The following is a 22841-nucleotide window of genomic DNA, read 5'->3' on the forward strand; positions in this document are numbered from 1 at the left end:
AGTTTCCCCAAAGCAGGGCATGTTGCTTTGCACCAAAGCACACATGCAGGGGCATGTGCAGTGGCAAAAAAGTAGTGGTACAAATTTGTGCCGCTACTTTTTTTGCTGCTGGAAGCGTGTGCCCCTGTTGCATGTGGGACGTGCCCTAAGTGTCTTTGGCACCTCTCACAATTTGCTCCTACTTCTGTCTGTCAAGGATATAGAGCCATTAAGTACTGCTTAGTATAATAGCTCTCCATTTTCTCTGTGGTCAGATAGGAGGCATAACATCATAGGAATGACTTACACGTCTGTTGTTCTAAACATATGTCCTGATCACTGAAGTCACTGAATTTTTTCTGTTTATTATATTCCTGAACTCACTTCTTATAGCTTCTTCTATTTACAGTCTCCTTTATTAACCTCAAAATGTATCTCAATATTTTATTTTTTATGGTATTTAGTTGACTTACATTCTTCTTAGTAAATGTCCAGGTCTTGTACCCATATAAAATAAAAGGCTTTATAGTGGTCAGAAATTCAGTTTTTCCCAGTAATTGTTCAGAGTTAAAAATTCTTGCAAAGAGAATGAATGGGCATTCCTAATCTCTACCTGTGCCTTAATTTCATCCCTCACCAAAATGGTATTAGTAATTATTGTGCTTAGGTATTTAAACTGCCTAGCTCCTGGATATCTGGGGTTACTGACTGCTAAATAAACTTGTCAAAGATCTCTTATTCAGCTTGCAGTCAAGTTTTGGTTTTAACTACAATTATTTTAAATCCCTCTTTCTTGCCACTTTATTCAAGTCTCCAGTCATCCTTTGTAAATCACCAGCATATCCAAAAAGTTCTTGGAGGCTATTTAAATTTACTCCAGTCTGAGAATTTTGCTACTTTTTCTATAACATAGATTCATAGATTCCAGAGTTGGAAGGAACCTCAGTGGGCCATCTAGTCCGATCCCCTGTCTCTGGCAGGCAAGAAAAGGGTCACCAACCCTGGGGTCATGTGATCCCAGCCAGGTGCCTGTCCATTCTCCTCTTGAAGACCCCCCAAGGATGGGGCAAGCACCACCTCCCTTGGAAGCCTATTCCAGATCCTGGCAACCCTAACCGTGAAGCAATATTAAAGAGAACAAGCCATAGTGCATTTCCTTGCCTTTATCCCATATTGATGTCAAATGGTGCAATGATTTCACTCCCTATTTATATTCATCTTCCTGAACTGCAAACACATAGTTATCCAAATAATTTTATTGAGCTTTACAAATTCTTTCATTAATGCTTAAAAGCCCTCTTGTGATGGGGCCAACTTTTTTTGGCAGGCATACTACTGCTTTGCTTTCTACTTCCTGTCCTGTGTTCACTGCCCAATCTGCTGCTCTGTATTCTGCTCTCTGCCCTTCCTGCTATTGTGCTGTCTCCTCCCAAGTCTGCCATGTGTTACACACAGACTGCCCATGCCAAATGTGGCATAAATGCCACAGTTGGCCACATTACTATTATTACATGCTTTTTTAAAAACAAAAACCATCAGATCATATTCTCATCTTTTCTTGAACAGTTGATTCATTTCAAAGTTTGATTAAAAATGACTTGTTTTTTTCTGGAACCTAAACTGATACTTTCCTACTATCTATATAAATATTTCCTAGAAAATGATTTAAAACCTACCCTTATTTTTGCCTTCTGTTCTTTGGTTTTCTTCTTAAACTCCATTTTTTTATTTTGTTTATCTTTCCATTTTGTCAAACGGGGAGGAAGAAGATGATCAATAATATCACTTTCTTCCACTTGTATAATAGCTGCAACATCAGGACAAAGTCCTCGATCTGATAAAAACTGGGCTTCATCTATGGTACGAGGGAAACCATCCAGTATAAATCCTGTGGATCTGATTTAAAATAAAGAAAACTTTTTTTAAAAAGAAAATTTACTACAAAGGTTATTCAGCGAGTAAAGTATAACAAATACTACCATTTATCAAAATGTGTTTTAATACTACTTTTAAACAAAATATTATTTTATTCTTAATTTCTTATAATTCCAACTTAGAAATTTACAAATGTTTTTTGACTTTTCATTTTATAGTTGTTAGGGTCGGAAGGGACCTGAGCAGATCATCAAGTCCGACCCCCTGCCATGGGCAGGAAAGAGTGCTGGGGTCAAACGACCCTGGCCAGGTGATTATCTAGCCTCCTTCTGAAGACCCCCAGGGTAGAAGCAAGCACAACTTCCCTTGGAAGTTGGTTCCAGATCCTAGCCACCCTGACTGTGAAGTAGTGCCTCCTGATATCTAGCCTGAACCTACTCTCTTGTCAACTTATGGCCGTTATTCCTCGTTACTCCCGGTAGTGCTCGGGGGAACAGGGCCTCTCCCATAGCCTGCTGGTCCCCCTTGGCCAGTTTGTAGATGGCCACCAGATCCCCTCTCAGCCTCCTCTTGTGGAGGCTGAACAGGTTCAGGTCCTGTAGCCTCCACTAGTAGGGCCTGCCCTGCTGCCCCCTAATCATGCGAGTGGCCCTCCTCTGGACCCTCTCGATGCTGGCCACATCCTTCCTAAAGTGCAGTGCCCACAACTGGACGCAGTACTCCAACTGTGGCCTGACCAATGTCGCAGAGGGGGGGAGGATCACCTCCTTGGACCCGCTTGTGATGCACCTGTGGATGCATGACAAGGTGCAGTTAGCCTTCGTGACCGTGTCCCCACATTGGTGGCCCATGTTCATCTTGGTGTCATTATTGATCCCAAGATCCTTTTCTGCCTCTGTGCTGACGAGAAGGGAGATCCCCAGCCTGGAGGTATGCTGCTGGTTCTTCCTCCCTAGGTGCAGTACCTTGCAGCTTTTGTTAGACTGCAATAGAGAAGGAAGACCTAACAGAGAGATACACCAAGAGGAGCAACATGTCAAAGTTACAGGCTAGGAAAATAATGTTTACATCAGCTTTCTTTGTTTTAGTCTGTTTTTTTGAATGGGACAAAAATGTTTTGGCCATTTTGTATTCAAACAATTTCAACTAGTTTAGTACTGTAACCCATAATAACTTTGCTTGTATCTTCAATGCTGCTCATGTATCTTCAAAAATAGCACTTATTAGCCACTGCTTTAAAATTATGAGCGGCTATTATGAGTGGCTATCATATTATTTTGGTAAAGTCTGTCATGTGAAGTTTGTTACCTGATGATTTCCTGATCTGGAAGAGTGGGTAGGACCTCTCTCCCAGAGTCCATGGCATGGACTCTGCAAAAGTCCTTTCCTACTAATAATGGAGGCAGTTTTCATTTGCTCATAGGGCTTCAGGGCTCGGTCATACCCCTTCTATCCTCCTGCTGGATAAGTACATCCCAACCTGGGTTTAGTGTTTCTATATTTCTTTTTAATAGATTGGGCTGTGGTGGCAAACTAGTTGAGATGTAGTTCTAGAGGCATGACTTTACTCCAGACCTGTGCTAAAGATCACTCCCAGTCAACTCAGGTGTAAAACAGGCTTCTGGCCATTTGGCCTGGGGAGTCAAAAGCAGTTGGATATAATGCTAGCCACATCACTCCCTTGTGTGCGGCTGGCTCCAGAAGCTAGCATGCCTTAACCATACAAATCTGATGGGCCATTTAAGCTTGGACAGACCCTTGACCTTTACTGGTAGATTAAATATAACTGCAATCTCTCACACTCATGAGCCTTAACAGCAAGACACAGACCACTTTTCTCAGCTGAGGCAGAATGGATAGAAGTTTTATGGAATAACGGAATCAGATTGCAATTTTTTTCCATCCTCCCCTCCAGTGAGAGTCAGGATCGTTTACATTTGCAGAAGGGTGAGGAAATGGTGAGAGTCTGAACCAATGATTTCTTTAATCCATTCTCCTATAGAACATTTCAATGGAGCTTCTGACAGCTAGCAGGTATCATACTTTTTTTTTTGTTAAATGCAAAATTAAAAGGATGATTTCTTCCCCAAAGGTGTACAACACCTGCTGCGACAGTGGGGGGAGGGGGACAAATATATGATTACCCACCCCCCCCAGTGTCTAGAATCTAATTATTGGGAGCTAGTCTTAAATTTGAAGACATCTTGGTTTTGTGCAAATACAGTCATTCAGCCTTTTGCCTGCCAGATTATATTAATAGAGAAAGTAGCTGGCAGAAGTTAGTGGGTGACTAAGAAACTATATTATGTCTGTTTTATTGGAGAGCATTTTTTTCTTACTGAAGTTTTTTCTTGTTCAGTGTTTTGTGAAGTCTAAGAATGTTCTCTAGCTCTATACTGTCTTCATACACTAAGAAAACTCTGATTGTACTTGTAAATCATAAAAGTTACAAATTTGATTTTACTGTTTTGGACCCAGTTGTGCAACTTCTTGCATGCCTGTCTACTAAGATGCAGCAGTCTATAAATGGTTGTATTCTGAAAACTCACTATGACATGAATCTTTCCTTCTCAAGTTCAGAAGGAAGTCATCTAGTCATGTTTCTTCTTACCATGAATAATTATAAAGGTTATAACCAGAATATTGACAGCTCTGAACATTTCCCCTGTCCTCCTCAGCCTTCCAAATAAATGGATTGGTATTCAGAATTGGTACTTATATTTTCTTATTGAATCCTATCCTTTGGGTTTTCCTCTGGAAGATGGAGTTATTTTTGGATGGTTTGATAGTTTTTGCAATTATTAAAGTGAATGTACTGTATTCTTAAATGTATTGGCTTATTTTGATATTGCAATGTACTAAAAATTCAAGAGACTCTATATTGCCATGTTATTCATTATATAGTCCCAATCTGTAGACCTATGGTTGAAAAATGGAATATATTAAAAGATTAAAGTTAAAGATTAAAATTAAAATGAAACTAAAAGATAAATAATATGATTAAATTAGTTACCGGAATGGCTCCTTTGTCCACCAGTCAGAAACAATATTATCAAGTACTTCTAGTGGCAATGCTTCATTATCTACTAGGTTTGCTTTGATTGCTTCTTCCTCATCAGATAATTCCACTTCATAAATCTAAAGACAAGAGATCACAAAAAAATTAATATCTATGTTGCTTGTCCATTACACTGCTCTTTAACTGACTGAGGGAATATATACATCTTGCTGTGTCAGGTGGTTGTGCCTTCAAATGTTCTGTGCTGCTCCATATGGAGTGCTTCACAAACCAGAAGCATGGTAAGTGTGTCACATGCACAAGGTGGTGTATTGAAAAGGCTAATTAACACTGTTGAAGGACAGTGCTAAAAAGCCTCCATAGATGTTAATTAGTCAACCCACTGTGCCACACTGCTTCTGGTTTAAAGTCAGTTTGCATGGAATAATGTGGTATTTTTACAGGTTTCAATGATAGGCATGGTGAGATTACCACAAATACATGGCTTGAGAAAATTAAATAAAACATTTTGGGTGTAGCTGGCTTTCTTTGATCTAGTTTAGCAGCAGCAAAGTAATTTGATGTAGTAAAATGCAATAAACTCGTTCACACAAATTATTAAACAGAGCAGGTCAAAAGTTTCCAAAATGTAGCTTATCAATAAACAGGAATGAATTTAAAACATGAAGTAGGGATCCTATGGACAACAGCATTTTAATGTTGTTATAATTAAGTTATCTTCTGAGCAGAGGATAATTGTATAAAGGATTGAAACAAGGATCCTGTTACCATAACACACATATATGCAAGAAGGAGCCATTAAGTTATACAAGCAAATTTAATTCTATCATTTTCTAATTTTTTGTGTGCTTTATTTTGTAACCTTAATGTTGTTATAACATAGCTCTATCTAAAAGTGGTTAATTTGTTTACAGTTAGTAGGATTCTTGGAGATGTTCTGAACATATGGACTCCACCCAGCTGCTCACATACACCATATGTCAAAGTTTGTCATTTACACAAACAATCACCATTAGGTGCCACAAATGAGTGCTGCATGCTCTCATGTTTTCCCCTTACAAGAACATAAAAGGTGAAACCTTGTCCTCAATTCTTTTGCCGCCCAAATTCAAGATGATAATACTCCCAGTTGTGTAATATGGGACCCAGGGCCAGACACAGGCATGGGCTAATCAGGCAGCTGCCTGGGGCCTGGACAGAAAGGGTGCCTGAAAATGGTAATTTTTTATCTGTTGTCTGATTATTATTATCATTATCTCTGGCTAAGGGGGGTCCGATACTAAACATTTGCCTAGAAGAAAGCAATTCCAAATTGATCTCATGTCCTGTGTTAATTGTGAATATACCCAATGTTTATTATGCTAAATCAGTCTATGTGACTGCATCTGACCTTCCTACCTCACACCAATTGTCCCCAGTGGCCCCTGTTCCTCACTGCCTCACATTTGCATTAATTAATTAAGGCATACATCTCAAAATAGGCAGTCAAGCTCTGAATGTTTATTATGCTAAACCAACGTATTCTCCTGAAATTCGCATCTATTGTATCCAATAGCCTTTGATCTTTATTACCTCTATTTACATTTAACAGACCTGCTTTGGTTTAATAAAAGGTATCCCATGTGCCCCAAAAAACCTTATAACATAGTTCCTTAATCAAGGCATATCTCTCAAAACAGGCATTTAATGTCTGTCAAATATCTTCATAAGCCATTTGATGCAGCTATTTAGGATCTATTGTTAACATAGCTACCAAAAGATAGTATTTTGTGATCAACTTCCTAAAGATACCTCAGGCAGACAGGGTTCTTTGGGTGAAACTGCTATCTTTTATTAGACCAACTTAAATAGTTGGAAAAAAAAATTAGCAAGCTTTTGGGTTTAAAAACCCTTCATCAAGCTGAGGAAGGCTCTGCAGTGGGTGTGTGCTCTTCTTGGATGGAATGAAAGTAAAGAAGCCAGAGGCTGGCCTGGTATGCATGCAAGACAGGCAGTCAGTGAAGATGTAAATTGAAGAGTCAGTGGGTGAGAGATAGGCTGGGGGGGAAGAGAAAAGGGGGATGAATGTAGCACTTAAATAGTGGAGAGGTACCTCTCTAAAGGTACCTCATTCAATCAATACCCATTCCATTTGATTCCAAACTAATCAAAAGCTTGCAGAAGCAAAATAAACACACAAACAGGATACAATTGTAACATGTTCATTCCGTCCTTGCCTACTTTGTTCAGACTTTGATTACCAACTATCAAGAAAGAATGCTTTGAAGCTATACAATTGAACAAGTATAAGGAAAGAGTTGCCAGCAAAAAGGGGGGGTTCTTCTTTAGAGGAAAAAGGGATGCTGAAACCTACTTCTAGATGGACTAAAGTGACAGATGCACACTTTGAGAAAGCTGAAACTGAACTGGCTTCTGGCCTGCATGGGTAAAGAATCTCTTGCAGCGAATACAAAGCCTATGTGACAATATAACTCATTGATATTGGGACAGAGTCTTTTTCTGTCATTTAGCTTTATAGCTTGTCGGTAGTTATTAAAGCAAGACATTCTGCTATTAATCAGCTGAGTGTTGTGTCAATTCTTAAAGCACTAGGTTTAAAAATCTGGTTTCTAAGTGCAACAGTGGACATCTGAATCTCTCATGGCTTTTAGCTGTCCAATCATCTAGACAAAATGAGAGAGACCTAGGATATTATCTAGGTATTTGTTCTTGAAGTTGTGACCAAAGAATAAAGTTTAATTGTATGAACAGAGCTGCATGTGGATGCCCTACATATTTCAAGTTCCTTGCCTAAACAGGTTTCTGAGGTAATCTGCTCTGGTCAACTAGGACCTAATATATACATTAGAGGACTGTTCTGAAAGTCTTTGAGATGGAACTGTTTTCCTCTTATTTGGTACCAAAAGAAGCAAATGATTTAGCGGATATCTGAATATATTTTGTTCTGTTCAGGTAATGTAAGAATGCCCTTTTAATATCCAAGGTGTTTAATTTTATTTCTTCCACAGATGACGAGACTCCAAAAAAAGCACAGATCAATAGCTATATTAATTGACATGAAGGTATGATCTCACCATTCGGATGAACTTAGGACAAGCCTCATTGTCACTCCCTCCACATGAAATACAAGATACGGAGGTTTTAACAGGATGAATTAATAACTACTACAATGCTATTTATATTGAGAGTGGTGAAATGAGCAAGATGGCAAGGATTCAGGTTTTGGCTCCGTTACATAAGGAAGTACTAGATTTAAGGCCCAGGATGAAATTGTCTGCCTTCTGGATGAGGAGGAAGAAAAAAATCCTTAGACAAGTCTTTCAGAAATCTATTGATTTGATTTCTATATAATGATGAGAAAACTGGAAGTATCCAGGACTGGTTGATGACAGACTGAAATTACTGCTTAATGAACCTTAATAGAATTTAAATACAAGCCAAATCATTTGAACAATAAGTACTTTATGATCCAAGAAATAAAAGAGTAAACTGATCTACCCTTCACAGTAAGAAGTCTTTAATTTTGCTATATGTGCTCATTTTGGCTAGGTACAGGCATTCAAAAAGCCCAAGACGGAATCTATCTAAGTTATGCAGTTTTCTGTAAGTGGCATAGTCTAGATCAGTAGCAAACAGAACATGCATTCACCCTTGGGAGGAGGAGCAACTCTTAGACTGGGCTCTGCCATTTTTAAACCAGTTTGTATGTGCAGAACTTCTGTTGTGTTACAGGTATAGACTGGTTTTGTGCACCAAACTTGTGTTCCATTATGGGTATAAATCAATTTCCAATCACTTATACTTGTAAAAGTATAATGTCTGTACTTTGCCAAAGTGGAGAGGTTGCTGTTCTGCAGTAGAATATTCCCTACCTCCAAATTACCTGACCGCTAAAAGGCAATTTTTGTCCACATATCATCAATGTAAGTGCTAGCAACTCTCTCTGAAGTGAAAGTTGTGGAGCAACAGGCAGCTACATTTCAGCTGCCATTCTTTAAATTGTGGCGAGTGAGTCATAAACTGAGCAGAAGACAAAGGAGCCTTCTGTGTCAGTACAAAAGATTTAGTAGATGAAATCCTGATGCTTTGTACAGGGGTCTGTGATTTTAATCATTGTTGCATCAGCACTGAAGAAGTTATCACCTCTGGTATCATCTTTACCAGTGCTACTTTAAAAAAAATTATAACGTGACTTTCAGTCTCTCTCTTCCTCAGTACTGACTCCGTAGTAGACTTAAGTGTATTCCATTTACATGCTATGTATTAGTTTAAGTAATTTTAAAGAATATAGCTTTTGCTATAAAGCAAGTAGTGAACCAGCAGGCCTAGGGACTTGTATTGAAAGTAGTCTTATAATAAGTGGGTCAAAGTCCCAAGCATAGTTTGATATAAGTGTAGAACAGGCAAGTGACATTAAGTAACACAAGTTAGATATATGTGGTAACTAAGTAAAATAAAAGCTGACTAATATGAAGCAATAACTGCTAAACATAAGTTATAGGTAATTTAGAGCAGTGGAGGCCAAACTTTTGGGCAGTTGTGCCACAAATTAGCCTCATACCCTCCCCCCAGTCCCACTCTGATCTCCTTCCCTTGCCTGATCTGTTGATCTACTTTCTGCATCCTGTCCTGCACTCCCTATCCAATCTGCTGCTCGGTTTTCTGAATCCTGTCCCATCTGTCACTGTGCTGCCTTTCCTGTCTCTGATCAGCCACATGCTACACACACAAGCTGCCCGTGCCACTTGGAGCACAGGTGCTGCAGGTTGGCCACTCCGATTTAGGACATTTTAAGTACAGTAGTATTTAAGTACAGCATGAGCATTAACTGCAGTACGGTGAAAGCCACGTTATCCAGCACCTTACAAGGGACATGCCCCCCTCCCTGTCCCCCAGCACACTGATGCGGCGTGAGGGAGGCAGTGCTCTGGACATGGTGGGAGGGGTGGTGGCCTGAACAGGCAAAGATGCCTGTTCAGGCCTCTCAGGTAACTGGCAGATTTGGTTATCCGGCACCTCCCACTCCCCATGGGTGCCGGATAACAAAGCTTTTGCTGTAATTCTATAGCAGCTCCATGGTAACTGATTCACATCAGTTAGTGATTCCTAAGACAATTAAAAGAAATAAGGACAATAAGGAAACTAGGGAAATAGAGATAAGGAATATAAGGTTAGTTAAGGAAATATAGATAAGTGTAATGGCAGGAAGGATGTATACATTAGGGTTACTATATTTCCAGTTTCAAAAAAGAGGACACCTGTTGGGGGGGAGGGGGTAATATGATTGTGGGGGGGAGGCAGTGATATGTCTGTGCCCTGCCTCTGCTCTCACACCCAAGCCACAGTCCCCCTGCCCTGCTGCTGTCGTTCACTTCCAAACCATAGTATTGTACCCTACAGACCATGCTGGTGTCTCTCACTCCCAATCTGCAGCCCCCTGGCACTGCCTATGCCTCATGCTCCCAACCCAGTCACTGCTCCCCCCCCACAGTGCCCCTTACTCCTGACCCACAGCCTCCTGCCCTCCCAGCCCTCCTGGTGACCCTTACTCTCAAGCCACAGCCCCTTGCTCCCTCCAGCCCTGCGGTGTCTTCCAGCTGCCCTGCCCCTGAGAGCACAGGCACCAGCCCTGGTGCCACCAGCCTGGTCATACAGCTCCCTGCTGTCCCCAAAGGATTCCCCTGCCCCCTTCCCCTGTTGGACTGGCAGGTGCCTCTGCCACCTCCCCTGCCCTGCTGCAGCCCCAGCACCCAAACAGCTTCTCCCAGTGGTGGCTGGCATCAAGCCCCCCCCCCCAACACCTATGCCAGCCACACACCCCTGCCATGTGCACACACACACACACACACACACACACATATATGCACACAGTCCTCAGACTTTGACCTTCCAAGCCCCACCCCCCATAGACTTACCTGCGTGCAGCTGCTGGGGCTGGTCCTACCACCCTGCCTGACTGCATGCCAGCCAGATGCACATGATGGCCCTGCCTCCAATTGCCCTCCCCCTGCTCCCACCAGCCCCAAGCAGCTCCTTGCTGGGGCAAGCCAGGTAGTGCTGGGAAAAACTTCAATGTTGAGCAGAGCAGGATCCTGGACATTTGTTGATACTGTATTTGAAAAAAAAACGCCTGGACAGAGATGAGGGGACCCAAAAAGAGGACATGTCCAGGAAAACCCGGACATATGGTAGCCCTACATACATGATCCCCAATAAAGACTGTTGGTGAAAGCTGCTGAACTCCTAGGCAGCTGGTACATGAGCACTGAGTGGGATCCACATATATAGTTACTTGTACAGATATATCTTATATTGGAATTGTTATTGCTTTTGAACTTTATTTCTGCCTCCTCCTTTTTTTATACTTTGCTCTTTTCAACAATATCATATATATGTGACCTTCAGCATAGCCATACATAATTCTAGGAAGCATGAACATTATGAACAAATAAATTATAATTTTATTGGAAAGAATTGATATTACTTATTTTACTATGCTAACTTAGATAATATCATGGAAAATAATTACTGTAGTCTGTGAACCATGGTTTTATAAAAGAAAATATGATTTTGCTGAAAGAAGACACACATTTTCTTTTATGTTTTATTTTAATTTTATGTATTTTATGTATTTTTATTTTTATTTATTGTGTATTTTATTTATTGTATTGTTTTATTTATTTTTATTTTATGTGTTTTATGTATTTATGTGTTTTATTATTACCTGTTTGCTTTTGCCATACTTTTTGTTTTCAGGTGAATTTTCAGTTTCAACAGTGGTCTGAGAGGAATCTGTTAATTCCTGAGAAAAAGCTGCTATTTCATCTTCCTCAGGCTCTTCATCAAATTCTGGTTCAACTCTCTTTTCTGTTTTTTGCATAATCATTTCCTGTAGATATTCTTCAAACTGAATATGGAAAATACCTAATTTATCTGCTAGCCATCGGCCACAAGTAGTTTTACCTGCTCCACGTGCGCCCAGAATGCACAGTCTTATGGGAGGAGCCTATCAGAAAAAATACTGAAATTGTTTTATTACAGTTTGGATGCTAACATGCACTTACACTATCATCATATAAGCCTTATTGCATGAATGCTAAATTCCAAAAACGCAAGCATAAAAATGCTCTCAAAAGCAGCATCAGCCCACATATAATTTAATGTTATAAAGCTATAATGTAGCAGATTCACTTTTTTCTCTTCTGCTCTATTTCACTTTATTTTATTTTTCTAGTTCCCACCATATCTTCCTCTTTTCCCATTTCATTTATGAGAAATCTGTTCAAAATAATTTAACAAAACTATTATATTAACTGAGTGATCAAAATGTTTACATGCCTTATTGAGTAACTATGCAGTCTTACTATTGCAAACACTTTTCCTTTCCCTCCCCTCCTGCTTTGTTCATAGTCTTTATTTATTTGTTACATCTACATTTTCAATAAAAGCTCACTGGGTATGTCTTACTTGGTTTTGTGATGTGCCTACTATGCTTATGGCAATGTACAGCATCACTGTCTATGGTAATCAAAGGTTAAAAAGGAATATGTAATATCAATTTCCTATCAGCAAGCTGTTTTGAACAATTTTTAAATATCCTTACTTGTAATGGTTTATTTCGAGCCACGTACTCCTCAGGGTTCTCCAAAAATTTTTCTTTGCACTCAGAACTTGCAAAATAATAAGTCTTCTCTCGATATTTAGCTGCATGTTCAGAGAGCCCTGGGTAAAGGACAAAGTTGTCTTTCAGGGTCACTGGACAAAAATGTTTAGTGTCTCCCATGTGCCTTTTCTTTTCTTTCACTTTTTCTTCATCCTAAAAATATACAACATTTTAGAAAAAAAATCTTTTTTTTTTTAAAAAGACTTTGGATAAAATAGAAAATAGTATTTAAAGTAGACTGGCAAAAGGCAAGGTAGAGTTATAGACTAACTTATAGACTAACTCAGGGATGTCCAACTGCAGAGCAGCTGGGGCCACATGCTGCACCAGTTATGGACCCTGGGCTGCAGGACACAAGAGCTGCATGGACACCCTGAGACCATGTCAGATGGAGTCCTCCTGATGAACAGGCAGCATGGATCTCCCCACTGCTGCATGGGCCCCTTGCTGCCCCATGAACAACACAAGTCCAGCTTGCCAAGCCTCCCCCCCCACTGTCCCCATTGCATGGACAAGTCTCTTCTCTGCTGCATGAGCCCTCTCCTGCACCAAGAGTCCCCTTTGCTTTCACCATGTGGGCAAGACCCCCCTCCCGACTCCCGTGCTGTAGTGTACCCTGCAGTACATAGTTACTAGAAATAGTGATGAACCAAAGTTCCAGACTGAAACACTTCCTAAAATCCAATCCAAACTTTATATCTTCCACTTAATTACAATGTGCCTAGGTGCAATGTGTACAGTGTGTGATTATACCCATATACTATAGACCACAAGACAGACTATAACCTGTACTATCACATTTTGGAGCTTACCTTCATGGTCCCTGAAGATACATCTTCTGAACCTGTTGACTAGTGTATCTTTTTACACCTGGCAAGTTATCTGCTGTTACAATGATCTGATTGTATTTTTGCCAGTTTCAGCGCCATATTGCTTCCATAGATAGTTGCATTCAAACAAACACTCCTATTTGCTTGTTTATATAGTATGCTGTTGTCATATGGTCAAACATTATATGTATGGATTGAGTTAAATGAATAGCAGAAATTGCTAATGTGTTTTGTACACTACTTTGAACTCTAGAGTATTAATGTGAAACAATAATATTAAGTGCCTTATATTGCATAACCATTTATATAGGTTCTTCAGCTCATTAAAGATATGTTCTTACTATTGTTTCCATTGACATAGGGGGAAAAAAGAGGGGGTCTGACATAAGCTACTTGTGGTTTTCTGCCAGTTGACAGAAACTCCAATGAACAGAGACCAAATCCTCTAGATTGCGCTGCTCTGGATATAAACTGCCCTCAGCCACCAGCAGACATTGAGTGCCATTTGACTCAGAAGACAAAGATCTCACTGATTTCTGAAGAGTCCACTGATGTCAACTGATTAGCATAGTCATGATTTGGAATAATTTGAAAGGTAAGTATACTTTTACTGAGACATCAGTCTCATTCCATCAGATACTATGTCTGTGCTGGTGGTGCCAAGATAGAATTTTCTTCAGTCACCAAGAGGCCAAAAGTATAGAAAAGATAAAGGAATGTGTTTATCAATTCCTAAAGCTGCCCAATAAGATTTTCCTTTGTCCAACTGTCTACACAAACACACACACTGTTAATACCTTGTTATACTGTTAATGCAGATGGGTGGCAAGTACTGCTAAGACCTCTGTAAACATTTTTAGTACTGCTGACAGTACAAAGGTCAGCATTTTATATTAATAATGGTTCAGACAGATAAATCAAACAGGTGCACTCTGGGTCCAGTGCATGAGTTTGCGCAGGAAGGCATGCAAAAGGGCTTCCTGGTGGGCACTCTCAGTCCTGAGTTGCCCCCCGGCTGCCCCACACATGGCACAGCACACCCTAGGAAACCGAAGCCCCCCCATGCTGAGGAAAGTCCTCCAGCACACCACTGTTGATCACCAGGTAAAGGGGACAAGGGCCCAATCCTCCCCCCCTCCAGGGAGGGGCCCAGGGACCCTGGGAATCCCCCAGTCACTTGGGAAGCTGGGAAGGTAGGGGAACCCCCTACAGGCAGCTGCTCAACCCTGCCTGCCTAACCACAGCAGTAGCATCAGCAGCAGCAGCTGGGGGGAATACGTTATTGGGAGCAATAACACCCACCTGGTCTCCTACTCATACAAATACCCAGGCAGCCACACAACCAGGGTCATCCTGCAATATGGTCATGGGTATGCGCTGCACCCCTGGGCTTCCTGGACTGAATGGCCCACCATCTCCTGGTGCCTCAGAGACCTCCAGCCAGACAGAGCCTATGGTCCTGGCCTCTAACCAGACGGAGCCCTTGACTCCGTTTTGACTCCACAGGCTGCCTGGCACACCTGCTGGATGCTGAGATCAAGGGCACAAGTGCTCCTACTTGTGAGATGTGCTCCCTGCTGGAGTCTCTGGAGGGCCGGGTAAGGGAGCTACAAAGAGGAGGTGGACAGGTTGCACACCATCAGGGAACATGACGCAGAGATTGATGCTTACTTCCAGGCTCTGTACCTGGAGAAGAACAACGCAGAGGCTGGGCTGATGAGCGGGCCTGAACAAGATACCCCAACTGATAGTGAGTGAAAACTGGTCATGTCAGGACTGAGGCCACAACATGAAACAGTTGTCCCATTAATAACACTGCGCAACAGTTACAAAGCCCTCACACCACTGATGGACAATACACCCGTGAACAATGCACCAACCCCAGAAAGCAAACACTGTAGAGTGATAGTCATGGGAAACTCTCTGATGCAGGGCACACAGAGAGTCATCTGTTAGCTAGACGCCTTTGCTTGAGAGGTCTGCTGCCTTCCAGGAGCCAAGATTCAGGATGTAACAGCAAGTATCCCTCTACTGGTCCACCCTACTGATCACTACCCCATGCTCCTTGTCTGTGTGGGCACAACGATACAGCAAGAACCTGGGAGGGTCATGAGAGACTACAGGACCATGGGGGCAAAGCTCAAGGACCTAGGAGCACAAGCTGTCTTCTCTGCAATCCTCCCAGTCAGGGGCCATGGTTTTCAGCAGAAGAAGTGTATCAAGGAGGTCAATCAAAGGCTTAGAAGATGGTGTCATCACATGGGTTTTGGATACCTCAACCTTGATACGCAGTTTAACTAGAGCAGCCTCCATGCAAGAGATGGTATTCATCTCACGAGCAGAGGGAAGAAGCTTTTTACCGCAAGAGTTGCCGACTTGCTGAGGAGGGCTTTAAACTAGCGTCCGGGGGCCGGGGAGAAGATTCCGCTGCTGAAACAGAATCCATTAGCCACAATGATACACAGAAGGGTGTTCAAACAATGGATGTCCAGATGTATACTGACATCTTGAGACACAGACAATGTAACAGAAAACCAGAGGTGGCTAAGGGAGAGCTCAGATGCCTTTATGGGAACACCACAAGCATGGGAAATAAACAGGAGGAACTGGCACTCCTTCTGGCTGATGAGGAATTCGATTTGATTGGGTTGATGGAGACCTGGTGGGACAATACACATGACTGGGCAGTGAATATTGAGGATTACAGGCTTTATAGGAAGAGTCAGATTGGGAAGATGGAAGGAGGTGTGGCTGTCTATGTGAAAGAGCAGTACCCCTCCCTACAGGTCACATTTGACAGCAGGGAAGGGTCCCTTGAGATCCTGTTGGTCAGGCTACAAAGGGGACCAGGAGAGGGACATTTGATGGTGGGAGTCTACTACATGCCTCCCTCCCAAGAGGAAGAGAGCGATCGAGCATTCTCAGGAGAATTGACAGAGGCAGCTAGTGCTAGAGACATGATCATCATGGATGACTTTAACTACCCAGACATCTGTTGGGAAGACCATTCAGCCACCCTCAACAGCTCAGCCAACTTCCTGGCAACAATAGATGATCTGTTTCTGACATAGGTTGTGGAAGGGCCTACTAGGGGCAAGGTGACTCTGGATTTAGTGCTGACCAAAGGGGAGGACATCATAGGCGAACTTAGGATTGGTGGTACTCTGGGCGACAGTGGCCATGACCTGATAAGGTTCACCATCCACTGTAAGACTGGGAAGTTAGTCTCCAGAACAGAAGTCCTAAATTTCAAGAAGGCAGATTTTGGCAAACTCAAGAGGCTTGTTGGAGAGGCCCTCTACAAACAGCAACTGGATGATTTGGGAGTGCAGGAATGATGGTGCTTCCTTAAGGAGGCAATTCTCATGGCTCAAAAACAGGCCATCCCCACATGGGCAAAAGGCAAGAAAGAAGCCAGGAGACCCACTTGACTCACCAGGGATATTAGAGAGCTATTGAAAAAGAAAAAAAGAAGTACATATACAATGGAGGAATGGCTCCACAACCAAGGAAGAATACATCTGTATTGCCAGGGCCTGCAGATATGAGACACAGAAAGCTAAGGTAGGCATGGAGATCAAATTGGCAACCAATATAAAAGACAACAAAAAATCCTTCTACCGATACACAGGGAGCAAGAAAAAATCAGGCTTCACTATTGGACTCCTACTGAATACCCAGGGACAGCCCACAGTCGATGCCCATGAAAAGACAGAACTCCTAAATACATAATCCAATGGGGGCTGCTCACCTGACCAGAGACCCAGGGAACAGGGGGAAGGCAACAGCCTACAAGAAATCAGCCCAGAACAGGTGAGGGATCTTCTACAATGCTTGGACATTTTCAAGTCTGCTGGGCTAGAAAACCTGAACCTGAGAATCCTGAAAGAACTGGCCAAACTTATAACAGCACCACTGGCCAAGCTGTTTGAAGAGTCATGGAACTTGGGAGTGGTCCTGGACGACAGGAAGAGGGCCAATTTGGTGCCCTTCTTTAAGAGAGGGAAGAGGGATGACCCCCCCCAAACTACAGACTGGTCAGTCGGACCTCGGTCCTAGGTAAAATCTTAGAAAAGTTGGTTAAGGAGGTCATCAGCTACAAGCTGGTAATGGATGGGGTGCTAAAAAGCAACCAGCATGGCTTTGTCAAGGGTAGATCATGCCTGTTGAACCTTGTGTCCTTCTACGACCAGGTCACTAACCATCTGGATGAGGGACATGAGGTTGACATCATTTACTTAGACTTCAGTAAAGCCTCTGACTCTGTCTCCCATGGGATTCTCTCTAACAAACTGGAGAGTACTGGGCTTTACCAGTCTACAGTGAAGTGGGTGCACAACTGGCTTAGAGGCCACTCCCAGAGAGTGATGCTCGATGGGATGGCATCATCCTGGAGGGCATCTCCAGTGGTGTCCCCCAGGGTTCAGTGCTTGGACTTGTGCTATTCGATATATTCATTAATGACTTGAATGAGGGGTTGGAAAGCTCAGTGACTAAATTTGCGGATGATACCACACTGTGGGGAAATGTGGGCGCACCAGAGGACAGGGTAAAGATCCAGGATGACCTTGACAGACTGGATTATGGGTGGAAGGAAATCAGATGAAGTTTAACAGGGAGAAGTGCAGGATCCTTCACGTGGGTAGGAAGAACCCTCACCACAACTATACAATGGGTGGTGGTCCACTGGCTGGCACAGCATCTGAATGAAACCTAGAGGTCATGATTGACTGGAAGATGAATATGAGCCAACAGTGTGATGAGGCTGCAGAAGGGCAAAAAATCTCTGCTGTACATCAGCTGATGTGTGGCCAATAGATCCAGGGAGATACTCCTCCCTCTCTATTTGGTGTTGGTGAGGCCTCAGCTGGAATGCTGTGCCCAGTTCTGGGTGCTGCACTTCAGGAAGGATGTGGATAAACTCAAGAGGGTAGAGAGAAGGGCCTCCCATACAGTTAAGGGCATTGAGGGTAGGTCCTACGAGGAGAGACTCCAGGAACTGGGCCTGTTCAGTCTGAGTAAGAGAAGGCAGAGGTGGCTTGATAGCTGCCTACAAGTACATCAGGGGGGAGCATCAAGAACTAGGAGAGCAACTATTCAGGAGGGCACCTCAAGGGAGGATGAAGACTAATGGGCGGAAAAACTTCTTCTCTGTAAGGGTCACCAGAATCTGGAACACACTCCCAGCAGAAGTGGTGCAGTCACCCTCCTTGGAGGTGTTCAAGATGAGGCTGGACAGGCATCCTGTCGAGCTCATCTGAGCCCAATAACTTCCTGCCCAGGGCAGGGGACCGGACTTGATGATCTTACAGGTGCCTTCCGGTTTTATGATTCTATCTCAGTCTTTTGGGTGCTGGATACATGTCTGCGTGAAAATAGATCTCTGTTGCTGGTGCCCCAGGAGGCCCCCAAGATCCCAGGTAAGGCTGCTGGGGCGAGGACAGGTGCTGGCCCCAGCCTCCCTTAACCCACCTGGGACAGTTTGCCCCGCACCAACCCTACATGCAGAGGCTTGCGCTGCAGCAAAAAGAAACAGCACAAATTTGTGCCACTGTTATTTTTGCCGTGGCAACTGCACACCCCTGCATGCAAGGACATGCCCAAGGAAAGCAAGGGGCAATTGTGTATTTCTTGAAACTTAACCATATATTCCACCAATATAGCTTCCAAATCAAATTTGCCTACTGATGTCATATTCCTGTCTGTAAAACAATAGGATAAGTGTTCTCCATACGGGATGAAAATAAAAGGAAGGCAAACCAGACTAAGAGAATGTTTGCTGAATGGTGCTTGATGGTTCTGTCAAAATGGATGTTTGGTAGATAACAATGGTTGGGCGGAAAGAAAGGAAGGCACTGTAGGTTTTTTCTCCTGCATCCCCTGATATTTATTAGTGGCTTATGACAACTTTAGTAGAGGAAGGAAGGGGAAATAGTCTTGAGTTTTATTGAATTTTTCCTTTGTTGGAGGAATATAAATTCCCAATAAAAAACGTCTGGTGAGATTTATCTGTCTTTTCACAGAAAAGACTATTTACCTCAACAGTAAATGCTCCACAGTTGACTGCTTTTATGTTGGGTACCTCAAAATGGAAAGCACACAGAGTACTGCATAATTATAGTGGTTGCTATAAATCAAGTGATACATGTTGTTTTCAACTGTTTGCATCAAAGAATTTCCTAGTATCTTATTTTCATTTATGATCAGTAGAAATTGTTTTGCTTTCTTAAGCAGCTTGTCAGTAATTCAGTTAATAGATTTTACCACAAGTATAAAAGTAATTTTAAATATGAAATTGTAAACTCATTGTTGAGTTTACTCTGAAGTGTTCAAAAAGTATAGCCTCTTCATCAAATAGTAATTCTAAGGGATGTTCTTTATTATTTTTGTTGGCTGCTTTTACAAGAAGGGACTTTGTGGCAGTGAAAATTTAATTTAACTTAAATATTCCATGTCTTTACCTGAAACATAATACTTTTTCTTATTCATGGAACTGGAAGCAATATTGAAGGGAGTCTGGCATGACTCTGTACACTGTAGACTTTAAGACCAATTTCTTAGTCTGAAGTGCAATAATGTGGGGAATTTTGTGTACCTTCTCAAACAGAACTTACAGTGAATCTGCTATCTTTTTTGTTAATTTCTATACAAATTTAAAGTCATGGGGCCCTAAAGAGAGCCTGGTACAATCATCGTACCTGGCAAAGAGAACAGGGTCACAGCAACTTGAAGTCTCTTTTCTCAAGCTGGTTCTCATATTCAGCTGTTTCTCTTGATGGAACTGAGGCAGATATTCTTTTGAGAAAGTAGACTTTCACCTTTGCATGACCCTTTCTTGCATACAGGTGCTAAGCTTCCCAGCATGGCCACTGCCTATTATATGAAACGATCCCCATGAAGCAGGAACTGCAGCATGTGGAACTAGTAATTCCTGTACCTGGAATGCCAGGATAACCTACTTTTCTTATCTGGGCTAACTTAAAGGCAAACAAATATAATAGTAATATGTTCCCACTTGTTAGAATCAGAGGAAAGCTAGGACGCTTCTCAATGTCTAAGAATGGAGCTCTAGATATAGGGGTAGGAAGAGCCCCACACTGGGTTTTGGACTGAACAAAGAAGGATGTAGAATCATTGAGGACATAGGTCTACATCTTGGTATCAAATTTTAAACACACCAAAAGCAGTAGGGATCCAGGGTAAATAGAAACAAACCATCACATCTGTCAGTACCACATATTGGGTTGGACAAAGAGATGGGAAAAGAGAAGCACCCTATTCCTGATATCATACAAATGACAAGGTAGCTTGGGATTTCAGGTAGCATTTCAGGTACCATGAATGTGTCAGAACTCATTAATTAAATGCCTATGGCACAGTAGGAAATCCCAGCACAGTAAAAAGCCCGCCTAAAAAGCCCGCCAAGTCCAACAGCTACATTGTTTAAGTTTCAACGAGTCCTCATAATTAGCTAACCGTGCGCGCCACCCATTGGCCGGTTACAAATTATTCCCACTTAACAACTAATGATTGGCTTGCTAACTATATAAAAGTACGAATGGTTTCCGCCCTCGTTGGAGAACTCCGCACGCATCCTGGAGTAAAACTTGGCGGACTGATCACCCACCAACAACTCCCCGTCACCGACCTCCCTGACGTACCCCCTCCCCTGCATGCTTGATAAGCCGTTTACGGAACGTCTTGTCTTGTTTCAAAGAGCTCTCGCTACGTTTGTAACTGCAATCAAGTCAGCTTCTTCCTGCGCTGTATGCATCGGGGGCGTAAGTAAACAATCTATTTTACCAATACGCATCTGTGCCTAATTCCACTCCACTCGCCGAAGTACCCACCTGACGTTCCGGGCTCCCGGCCATAGCCCGGCAAGCCAGTCGGACACCACAAAGTGTAGTAGGTACTGAAAGCATCCAAACACCTTGTGCTGGGAAACTAGTATACAGGAGGGAACCTTGTACTAATATATCATGTAATTAGCAGCATATGGTTGTGTTGTATGCTACTGGAACAAAACACTTATATTCAGCATTCATGCAGCACTTCAAGAGCCAAACAGAAATGGGATATATTCCATAGCTTCTAAGCACACACAAAGCTTGCCTCCATGTTACAGAAGAATGTAGAAAGGGATTTTGTCCTAACGGTGGACTTGTATGCACTTATGTTTTCATCTAGTAATAGCAGTGAAGCAAATTCTCTCTACCAGCACAGAGTATATATGTATCCTGCTGGGATAAAGCCATCGTCAGTCAGAATTTGGAAATACAATGAAAATATTTTTGCAGCCTATGTGCACAGCCTGTAACAGGGAGCCAAAGGCCCCTGTTACTAAAAAGGGAGACAACAGCTAGCTAGCCTGTGGTGTAGGCAGATAAGCAGGTGAGACCAAGGGCTGCATGTAGCAGATGTAAGCTGGAGCAGGGAAGATGGAGCTGTCCATTAGCCTTAAAGGTAAACATCTATGTGTGCTAATGAGTCACCTGGCTCAGATAAGGCAGTGCCCAGGTAGATAAGCCAAATGCCTTAGGCAGAGGGAGCCAAGTTTTCCGGAGCGAGTGACTGTCTGGGAACCCCTTGCAGGCACCGAAGCACTCTGAGGGCAGAGCAGTGAGAATGCAGGAGCTGAGGGCTACTCTAATGTGTTTACCTAGAGCAGGAATATTTTGTTAAAGTGTCAGCTTGCCCTTATGTTCTAGTTTATCCTGGTGAACTGGAAGTGGCTACAAGGAGTGAGGAGGAAGCCACAGTGGGATGCCAAAGAGGTATGCTGAACCTTGAGTCCTGACAGGGGCCTGGGCATCAAAAGCGAGTAGTTGGGGCCAAGAGGGCCAATAATTTGAACTCAAGAGGGGCCAGAGAGGTGGTCTGAGGCTGGGAGGGCCAGAATCCACAGTCCAAAAAGGGGAAGACGGGGCCAGGGGCCCAGGGCCCAGGAAGGATGAGCAGAGGCAGGTTGAAGCCAGAGAGCCGGCCAGAGCCTGGGAAGGGTGAGACCAGGGCCAGGGCCCAGAAGCCAAGGTCCAGAACAGTGGGCCTTGTACTAAGGAGCCCAGCTAGAGCAAAGAGGCCAAGGCAAAGAAGGCTGAAGCCCCAACAAAGGCTGAGAGCCAAACATTGCATTGGAGCAAGCTGTTCCACTGAGGTGATAACTGGCAATACCCGTGATGCATAAGCATCACTGAAGGGGTAGTCAGAAGCCATGAACACAGCTCTTAAGGCACTCAGTGTCCAACAACTCTCAGCAAGAAAGGCAATGGCAGATTGGACAGAGGGCAGCAGGGCAGTGGACCAGCTTCCCTCTGGGCTGTGGGAAGCTTCCCAACCTTTTTTTTTAAACACAACATCAAGGTATTGCAGGAAGTAGGAGGGAAGGGCCCGAGGGTCCAAAGGAGGCAGAAGTCATGCGTCCACAAGAAGGTGCTACAGTGCCACTCACTCCCAGCCCTGCCAGACGGCCATG

The 22841-nt window shown here is 42.9% G+C and overlaps 1 protein-coding gene across 1 annotated transcript in view; it reads right to left on the minus strand.

Moving 5' to 3' along the window:
• AK9 (adenylate kinase 9) overlaps positions 1 to 22841 on the minus strand; it is a 191235-nt gene that overhangs the window by 42807 nt on the left and 125587 nt on the right. Inside the window, exons 23-26 of the mRNA XM_019499938.2 lie at positions 12477 to 12689; positions 11598 to 11879; positions 4868 to 4992; positions 1656 to 1875 (exon numbers count right to left, since the gene is read on the minus strand). Of these exons, the coding sequence (XP_019355483.1) occupies positions 1656 to 1875; positions 4868 to 4992; positions 11598 to 11879; positions 12477 to 12689 (840 nt within the window). The remainder of the gene's footprint in view (positions 1 to 1655; positions 1876 to 4867; positions 4993 to 11597; positions 11880 to 12476; positions 12690 to 22841) is intronic.

This window comes from Alligator mississippiensis, chromosome 1 (assembly GCF_030867095.1).
Source record: "Alligator mississippiensis isolate rAllMis1 chromosome 1, rAllMis1, whole genome shotgun sequence".
Classification (NCBI taxonomy): domain Eukaryota; kingdom Metazoa; phylum Chordata; order Crocodylia; family Alligatoridae; genus Alligator; species Alligator mississippiensis.